Consider the following 10,054-nt stretch of genomic DNA (forward strand, 5'->3'; position numbering starts at 1 on the left):
AAAGGATCAATGTTTCTCTCTCACCTTTCCTCTCTCTCTCTCAAATCAAGAAACATATCCTCAGGTGATGATAAAAAAAAAGGGGGGGGGGAATTGTATGGAGTCAAAATTATCCTTGAATAAGACTTAGATTTTGGTACACAAGCTATGATATAACCCTGAACAATAGTTCTTGGGCAAGCTAAAATTTAATAACTACTGAGCCAGACTCTGGAAGAACAAATATATATATGACATCTTTCTGAGCAGTAAATGGCTTTGCTGTGAAGACAGAATTTTGAATTCACAACATCTAGGGTCGGGTCTGAGACATTGCAGATGCTGCCGCTGCCTCCACTACAACAGTCTGAGAGCCAGGCTTGAAGACAACCATCAAATCCTGAGGAATACGGAAGCGTTTCTATTCGGCTGCAAGGTTTACTTTCTTCTCTTTCATATGGAGTTTCTGTAGACTTAAGTTAATACACATTTGTGGCTGTCAACACACGTGAAAGCCTATAGCACTGGGCCTGGTATTGAATAGGTGCTCAATACATGTTTACTGGGTTTCAATGTAGAGCTTGCTTGATCAGACCAGTGTGGAATTTCCAGAGTTTCATGAATATCTTGTTTTCAGAGATGACGCCATTTAATCAACATTCAGCAAATATTTCCTTGCACCTACTATGTACCAGGTCCTGTGCTCGGTAGGAACTGGGAATACAGGGGTGATCTAGATGTGGTCCCAGCATGAACAGAGAAGTACAAGGTGATCCGCTACATTCTAAGGCGGAATGAAGAAGCCCGGAAGCTGTGTGGGGGCGGGCTGAGGGCCGGCTGCACAGGGGAGGGACGGTGGTTGAATGGAGACTATTGCAGGCCAATCGACTCCATCCCGAAGCCTTCCCAGCATGTGCGTGCAGGGAGCTGCAGGCGGGTCCTGAATCCCTCAGGCTACTCCTGGGTCAACTGGTGGGCAGTGGCCTGTCACTTCTGCTCTCTGGAGCTCTGCCCGGGGTCCCCGCAGCCATCGGGGTCCCGGCAGCCACCGTTCAGCTGTGATCGGAGTTGGAATTATTCAAGAAACCACAGGCAGCACATCTCAGCCCAGGAGACAGGCAGCTGAGCTGCTCCCGACATCTCCTGGCTTCCAGCCCATATTCTCTACTCTTTTCTGCTTGTCTCTCTTCATTTGGGGGGCCCTCTTTCCATATTCTCCTCCTCCCCACGTCCCCTAGTTTTCTCTCTGTCAGCCAGGCTCTTTTTATTTTTCACATTTGGGTGAAACTATTTGAATCTATCACTGGATTTTGTTTCAAAGGGCAGATGCCAGGCCTCTAATACCTGCAGGTGGTCAGTGGGGACTCTGGGGGCTGGGGTGGGGGTGGGGTGCTCTCTGAATGGAAAATGCAGGTACAGCCCAAGAAGGATTAAGAGCTTGGTCTTCAAATAGCAGCCACATCCCCAGAAATGAAATTCTGACTCGGCCACAGCTCATCCCTCTCTGACTTGTGGCAAGTTACTTAACTCTCAGAGTCTAGTTTCCAGTCTGTATAATGGGTACTATAATATAAGGGCTTTCTGTATAAGATAGTTATGAGGCTAAAATAATACATGTTTAAAAAGAAGGCAGTAGGCCCTGGCTGGGCAGCTCTGCTAGAGCATCATCCGGGTACATCAAGGTGTGGGCACACACAAGATTGCATAAATGAGTGGAACAACAAATCGATGTTTCTCGCTTTCTCTCTTCCTCACTTCTCTCTCAAAAGAAAAAAATAATTAATTAATATATAAAAAAAGCGCACAGTACCATGCTTGGCCTATAGTAAGCACTTAATAGAAGTCAGCATCAATATTATTATTATTATTGTTCCTAATTATTACTCAGCAGCGTCCTGGGGACTGGCAGTTCTCACAGGAAGCAGGAAACGCAGCCGGAAACAGTGTCACCTCCCACCCTCTCCTCAGCTCCTGAGCTGCCCCAGGCAGGTTCTCCCCTCCAGGAAGCTGCCCTGGGGAGGAGTGGGAAGGGAAGGCTATACATGGGCAGGTCAGCTCCATCTTCCATGGAGATGGGGGTGCTCTGGGCTCACCCATCCATTTCCTCCTGGCCGTGGGCTCCCTGGGAACACCACAGGCAGGCTGAGGTGACCCTCCAGACAACCAGATGCAGTACTTCTCAAGGCCTGCTCTTCACTGCGTCCCACTTCCTTGAGTCTCTGCTGCTGGTGCATATGAAAAGGTCAAAACGCAGGTGAGTTTAGATCCCAAGCTTGAGCTCATTACCACGCACTCCTTTATCCCACACGCAGGGCCAGCTTCCTGGGCGTGGGACCTTCCATGCGCAGAAGTAACCCAAGCTCGGCTAGTGCTCTGCTGTGGCCACCTTCACATTCTTTTTTTTATTTTATTGATTTTTTACAGAGAGGAAGAGAGAGGGATAGAGAGCTAGAAACATCAATGAGAGAGAAACATCGACCAGCTGCCTCCTGCACACCCCCTACCGGGGATGTGCCCACAACCAATGTACATGCCCTTGACCGGAATCGAACCTGGGGCCTTTCAGTCCGCAGGCCGACGCTCTAACCACTGAGCCAAACCGGTTTCGGCCACCTTCACATTCTTAGTAATTCTGATCAGAGGGCCCCACGTTCTCTTCTGCACTGGGCCCTGCAGATCCTGTTGCTGGTCCCGCCTGTCTCCTCTGTAGAGAGGATGTCTTCGTGGCAAAGAAAAGCAAACTGAGGTGCAGAGAGGGGGACGTGACAGGCGCAAGGTCACGTAGCAAGTTGGTGGCAGAACTAAAACAGGTCTCCCTCCTGACCACCTGTCCAGTAGAGTTCTCTGGAAGCACTCCTGTGTCCAACTATGCCCTAGTGGGGGAGGTTCTGTGAGGGGCCACTGGCTGCGGGGGCGGGGGGTGGGCAAGAGGGGTGTTAAAAAAAGCACTTAAAAGACCTGATTCCCTGCCTCCCATTCTGAGACCCATCAAGACTGACATATTATTTGGATGGGTGGACCTGAGTGCTCAGACATCTAGAGCCTGTGCTCTGTATAGGATTCTGTTTGAGGCAGGCATTTCTGTGTGATTGTGTGCGCCTGTGTGATTGTGTGCGCCTGTGTGTGTACCTCTGTGTGTGTGTGTGTGTGTGTGTATTGTGGGGATGGTGGGAAACAGACTAAGTATGGAGGAGAGAACATCAGTTTTAGCTGCTTTCATTCACTTTTTTTCTTTCTTTTTTTTTTATTAAGGTATTATATGTGTACATATCTTACCATTGCTCCCCCTTCTTCATTCACTTTTTAATTCCGCAGATATTTCTGGGATACAACCTCAGAAATACAAACATCCTTAGGATGCTTACAGTCAGTCTAGTATTTGTTTGCTAGTGCCCAGTTATTTTCCTCCGTTGAGTAATTCACAGTTTGAAATAAGGGGGTTAATGGTATATTGGCAAGATGGAGGGGAACCCCGTACCCATCCCAGCTGACTCCACAGCTGGCCGTGGCATTTGGCGGCATTTGGGTCATGGCTGGGAATGAGACTTACCTTGGGGCTCCAAATAACTCTCTGGGGCTGCCTGAAATCCCATTGGGGGCCTTATCTAGGATTAAGCACTACTCTTTTTCTGAGACCCTGTTTAAAATTCAAATCCCCAGGGGACAGGGCTGGCAGGTGGGCTCACTGAGTTCATAACTCAGTGCTGTGTCATGAGACAAGGCTGCCCAAAAGATTAGGTACCACAGGGGACCCAGAGGGCCACAGCACAGTCTTCTCCATCCTCCCCTGCGGGTGACTCAGTCTAGCTCTGCCTGCAGAAAGGAGAGCCCCAGGGAGGGAGGCGGGGTAAGGCCTGATCAAAACCCAAACCCAGAATCCCACAGCCTCGCTGCCAGCTGCAAAAGCCAGGAATTCCAGGCGCATCCTTCCTGCAGGGCCTGCAGTATCAGGTTCGCCCCTCCCTTACTGTTCCTGCGGGGACGGTCCTGTTACCCATATCAGCTCCGTGGTTGCCCACGGGACTTGACAAGAACTTTAAAGGTTCTGGAAACACATTTAAGTACCCTTGTGCCCCTACCTGCTCTCCTGCTCAGAGGCCAAATTTGGCATTCTATTGGGGTGGGGTGGGGTGGAGGAAGAAATGGAGTCCCGCTACCCCAGAAAGGCCCTGGAGAGGCAGGGTAAGTTCTCCCTGGCGGCTGCAGCACCGTCCCGGGCCAGGCGGGCTGGTCCCCTCTACAAGAATCTGCATGCTTCCTTGCTTCCTTCCTCTTGGTCCCTCCCTCACCAACCTACCTGGAGGCAGGTAATAAAGCAGGAGGAGGGAGATGGATGGATGGGGAGGGCGGAGAGCCACGTGGTGCCATAAAGCCCAGCTAACGAGCCCCCATCCTGGGAGTGTCCAGCCTGCCGGAGCCAAGGCTCGGAGTGGGACTGCCAGCCTTGGGAGCCGGAGCCGGAGCCGGAGCAGCAAGGCCTGGAGAAGGCCATGCACCGAGGCGCGCCAGGACCAGGCCTCAGGGGCCTCAAGGGGGCCGAGGGCTCGGTCAAGGACTTGGGGGGCTCTTGCCTGGAGGCCGGGAAGGACTTTGGGGTGCTGAGGGAGAATGGCGCCCCCCGCGGCCTGGGCGAGGCAGAGGAGGTGCCGAGCAGTAAAAAGCGCGCCCGGCCGGTGCGGTCCAAGGCGCGGCGCGTGGCGGCCAACGTGCGGGAGCGCAAGCGCATCCTGGATTACAATGAGGCTTTCAACGCGCTGCGCAGGGCGCTGCGGCACGACCTGGGCGGCAAGAGGCTCTCCAAGATCGCCACGCTGCGCAGGGCCATCCACCGCATCACGGCGCTCTCCCTGGTCCTGCGCGCCAGCCCCGCGCCCCGCTGGCCCTGCGGGCACCTGGAGTGCCGCCGCCAGGCTGAGCGCGCGGGGGCCGCCGGGGACGCGGGCTCCAGTCCGCAGCGGCCGGCGCCCACGCCCGCAGGGCTCTCGGCACCGCGCTGTGCCTCCTGCTCCCCGCACCCGCCCCCGGGGCGGCCAGGGACCGAGGCGCAGGGCTTGGCTCAGGCTCCCGCGGGAAGCTGGCGCTGGTGTCCCCGGGCGCCCTTTGCCTGGCCGCTGGGCCACCCGCGGGCGGGCTCCGGGCTGGGCTACCCGCACCCCTGACCTGCCCTCACAGCACTGGGACTGGTGGAGGGAGGAGCCAAAGTCGGGAGGACTGCGAAAGAGGAGACAGCAAAAAACAAAACCCAAACCCCGTGAGACTGCGCTGAGGCCTGAGGGGAAAGGAGGCTTGGCCGGCGGGAAGGAACCGAGCCTGGGGCTGCGCGCCCTGCCGGCTCTGGCTCACGTTCGGACTTGATGCACCGCTGCTGGAAAGTGACTTTGTGTCCCTGTGCCTCTGACTCCTGTTGTCCCCGCTGCGTTTTGGGAGAATGGGTGCTTTGGGACAGGGGACTTGTATGTGGGAGTGTGGGTCGCACTGGTGTGGTCTGAGGGCACAGTGTGGGGTCCCCTGCCCCTGCCTGTGCTGATGCCCCAAGTCTGTGCTCTGGAAGAGGTGATCAGCAGCAGCCAAATAAAAAGGAAGCTAGCATCTCTGTCTGCTAACAGCACTCCAGCGGGCCCCGGGGCTCAGGGTGACCCAGGGTGGCAGAAGGGCCTGAGGGACCTGAGGCCTGGGGGCTCCCCCTGAAGGCCCAGGTAGGTATTTGGGGGCATTGAATCATTGCAAGACCCCAGGTGAGGCTGAGTACAGCAAGGGGCACCGTGGGAAAGGACATAATTGGGAACAGGGGAGGCCAGGCCTGGAAGGCGGAGGGTGATCAGCCCCACCTCTGGACCCTGCACATCGGCCAGCTGCAGCCGGCCACAGTGAGGACAGCAATGGAAACAGTGTGGGGCAGTCCCCGAGAAGGAAGCTGAAGGTAGGGCCCAGGAGTGGGGGTCAGTGACTCCTGCCTGTAACCCCAGTGATGAGATGGAGCTCCCAGGGAACCCGTGCAGCCGGGGCCACTGTGTTGAGAGGGGGCCTTAGAATCCAGGAAGGATTATGGGGAGGAGGTTAAGGGAAGTGGGGCCTCAGGCCAAGGCTCCAGAGGAGGAAGTGAGAGGCACAGCCAACCCCCTGCCCCCAGAGATGTCTGGAGAGCGCTGTCATCTAAGATGGACACTCCTGTGCTAGCGTCTGGCCTCACTTGGGGGGGAAGGGGGGGGGCTGGTTGCTGGAGCAGGTGCTGCTTGCTGGGGGAGGACCCAGATGTGCCAGGGGCAGGCTGAGAGCTCTCTGGTCTCCTTGGAGAGCTGGGCTCTTGCCAGCTGGGGGAAGAGTTGCACCGCTCAGAATGGGGGGCCCCATAGGAACGGAGAGATGCTCTTAGCCCTGGAGGAGTGAGGGTTCCCCAGAATAGCTGGGGTGAGGCTCACTGCCATCATTCAAGATGTCTTTGCTTGCTGGCTGGTCCACTTGGCTCACAGACTCCCAAGTTCACAGGGCAGGGGGCTGGGGCACAGATCACAGGAGGGCTGTGACTCTGGGTCATAAGGGTCATGGGGTGCAGCCAGGAGCAGACTGTGGGACTCTGGCCCCAGGCCTGCCCACCGAGCCTTCCCTGTCACGAGAGGCAGCGCCACAGGCTGAGGGTGCACAGAAAAGGGACAGTGAGCCTGGGAGCCAGTCTCTGCTAGCACTGACGACATGTGTGACCCCTGGCATCACTTACCCTCTCTACTCCTCCACTAGCTCACCTCTGTCTCAGGTGACTGCCTCCGGGTAGCTGCGAGGACTAACATTCCTTCAAAACGCACAATTTCTGGCAATTAGAAGGTGTCCCATAAATTGTTACTAATTCTATATTATTACACTCTTACGACAGACCAGCCAGGACAATGCTTCCACCTTGCTTCAGCCTGGGGCTTTTATGCTCTGCTTCCCCAGATTCCAGGACAGAAAGAGCTGAGGGTTCTCTTGCCCGGTTCAGCACCAGCGCGGTGAGGGTGCCCCCTGAAGGTGGAAGTGTGAGGTCCGCAGAGGCTCTGAAAGTGCCATTGACCCTGAACAATGTGGGAGGGTGAGGGGCTGGGGCCACACCCACAATAAAATATCCGCCTGTGATTTAAGTCAGTCCTCCGCATAGTGTGGATTCCTGTCCGAAGATTGACAATGCAGCTGACCCTCCAACACCACAGGTTCAAACTGTGGGGGGGTCACTTAAACACAAGATTTTTAAAACTCCTTGAATAAGAGAATGCGTGAGGCTCAAATCCAGTTTTCAAGGGTAGTTCTCAGTCTCCTCACTTACCCGCTGAGTAATCTTGGCAAACCGCCTCATGATGGTGAGCCTTGGTGTTCCCATCTGTATAATGGGTTTACATAATAAGACTTACATCATAGGCTGCTGTGCAGACGAAATGGGCTAATGCATTTAAAGCACTTAGCATAGTGCCTGGCCCAGGCAGCACTCACTGACTGGAAGCTATTAAGACATATTCTATTCACAAAGGCTGGAATAAGGGAGGATGCACGGGAAGGTACGTTTGTAAACTCGCGTCCACAACGTATCGGTTACGATTGTTTTAGCGGGGCTATGTGTTTGAGTGCACACACCTGTATATTTGCCTGCTGACATGCGTTTGCCTAGCATCCTGGGATCCTGGGCTCTTTTTTGACATGCGCAGATTATGGTCATGCTTATATGGATGTGTGGATGTGTATTAGTGTGTGCATATGTGTATATATTGACCTAGCAGGCACCCCCTCCTCTCCCTGAGGCTTTAAGGGATTCTAGGCCAGAATACCTTTAACTGTGTGCCTTCCAGGCTTTTTGGAACCCTTGCTTGATTTTAAAAAAATACATTTTCATTGATTTCAGAGAGGAAGAGAGAGAGAAACATCAGTGATGAGACAGAATCATTGATTCGGCTGCCTCCTTACACCCCCGCACTGGGGCTGGAGCCCGAAACCCTGGCCGGGACTCACCGGGACTTCCTGATTCATAGGTTGATGCTCAGCCACTGAGCCACGCTGGCTGGGCCTTGCTTGATTTTTTTTTTTTTTAATCTGCTTCCAAGACCATACCATTCTTCAAGATAACGGATTTGCTGTGGAGAGAAGATAAATCTGTGAGAGTTCAAGAAATGGAAGTTATCAACTGAGACCAGATAGGTTTGTCCAAATATAGAGAAAAACAGTACAAGATAGGACATAAAATGGAAAGTACTGGAGAGAGAAAACATATGTAAGACAGAGCTGCTAAAGTTATGTCCCAAAGATATGAAGGACTGATTACACAAAGAGAAATGATGTACGTATACGGTTAGCACCAGCGGCCCACTCAGATGTGTTCCACGGGGAGAGAGCGTTAACCTTGCAAGGGCGGAGGGCGATAAAATGACAGCACTCCCAGCAACGTCACACTCACCAAGGGCCGCGGGCACGCAGGCTCCTGGCTTCTCTTGAAGCCTGTGCCTTCCAACCTTTCCCTCACACTCCCTGCCTCCATCCCAGGGAGCAGCACCTCACTTCTCTAGCCATGAAAGAGACATGCCAGCAGGAAGAGATAACAATGATCAGACCCAGTGCCGTCAGGGATGTGGAGCAAAGGGCACATTTACAGATTTCTAGTCATGTGCATCTGTTCCTTTTTGGTCAAGAACAGTTTGGCAAAATCGAAGTCAAAATACTTCCAGGGGCCTGGCCAGTGTGGCTGCGTGTTGACCACTGCTCACATCTCAGCACCCTCCGTGCTCAGGGGAGCGAGGCTGGGGCGGGCAGAGGTGGAACGAGTGTTGGCGTGCACACGCCTTTTGGTGCCTGGTTGGAGTTTTCTTCCTCCAGTTCATCCGGCCACCCTTAACTATGAGCCAGGCACTGGGCCAGGGAGCTGGGTGCCCGCCTGCCCCTCCATGACCTCATAGCCCAGCGGGGCAGGGGGGCAGAGAAGGGGAGGATTTTCTTCAGTTCCCTGTGCCCACACCAGGGAGAGGCCAGCTGCAGACCAGGCGGGCCACCCCTCTGTCTAGCTGGGCAGGGCTCACAGCTCGGACCCGAGGCGAAGGTGGAGTTGGAGGAGCTCAATGCTCTCCCTTCTGAAGACTACAGCTGGCCCTGGGGCTCTGCAGAAAATGGGCCCAGTGTTCCAAGATCCTCCTGTTCAAAGTCTAAAATGCCTGTTTTTGTGAGAACTAGGTTTAAAAACAAAACAAAACACGTGCTGAGTTAATATTGTGCAGGCCAAGCTCACTTAGAATTTGAATATGGCCTGTGGATCTCCACCTAAGACTTCATTTGGGGTTTGAGGGAGTGGGAGCTGGAGCAGCTGGCTGGGTTTGCTCAGCAGCTCTAGAGCGGAAACTGGATACTCCCTCTCCCTGCCTCTCCCTGCCTCTCTCTGCCTCTCCCTGCCTCTCCCCCTCTCCCTGGTCTCCACTCCATCTCTCGTCATTTCCCTCAGCACCACCAGGCCACTAGATGGCACCATGAGCCCAGCATCTCACGGAGTCCCCAAGTCCTGAAGGCCAGCCCACCCAGCAACATCTCAGCCATGGCCCACCCTGGGGACTTCCTGGTTTTCCTTTTCTCTCTGAGTTTTCATTAAGTCAAAAAGTCCCCATTATGCCAGGTTCATTCTGTCTCGAGGCCAGCATTGCCCAATAGAAATATAACGCAAGCCAGGTTTTTAATTGTCTAGTAGGCATGTTAAAAAAGTAAAAAGACGCAGGTGACGATTAATTTTAATAGTTTTCTTTGGCTCAGTGCATCCAAAATATTATTTTAATATATAATCAATGTACAAAATATGAATGGGAATATTTTTCATTCTCTCTTTTTTCTTTTTTGTACTAAGTGTCCGAAATGTGTGGGTTTTATATGCACAGCACATGTCAGCTGGGACCAGACACATTTCCAGCGCTCAGTAGTCCTCTGGCTAGAGGACCCGGATCTGGGCTGGAGGACCTGAGTTTTGCCACCCAAGGCCAAGCTCCCAGGTTGTGACGTGGAATTCTGTCCAAACTGGATGCTGACGTAGGGCCTCGGGGTCTCAGGGACCCAACTTGCCACCCTCTGCAGGAAGTCTCATATT

General features: G+C 53.8%; 1 protein-coding gene across 1 annotated transcript; it reads left to right on the plus strand.

Moving 5' to 3' along the window:
• Nucleotides 1-4,469: 4,469 nt before the first annotated feature.
• BHLHA9 (basic helix-loop-helix family member a9) lies at nucleotides 4,470-5,138 on the plus strand. Its single transcript, XM_008147940.3, has one exon. The coding sequence runs from the start codon at nucleotides 4,470-4,472 to the stop codon at nucleotides 5,136-5,138; it is 669 nt and encodes a 222-aa protein (XP_008146162.1).
• Nucleotides 5,139-10,054: the final 4,916 nt, after the last annotated feature.

Source organism: Eptesicus fuscus, chromosome 20 (assembly GCF_027574615.1).
Source record: "Eptesicus fuscus isolate TK198812 chromosome 20, DD_ASM_mEF_20220401, whole genome shotgun sequence".
Classification (NCBI taxonomy): domain Eukaryota; kingdom Metazoa; phylum Chordata; class Mammalia; order Chiroptera; family Vespertilionidae; genus Eptesicus; species Eptesicus fuscus.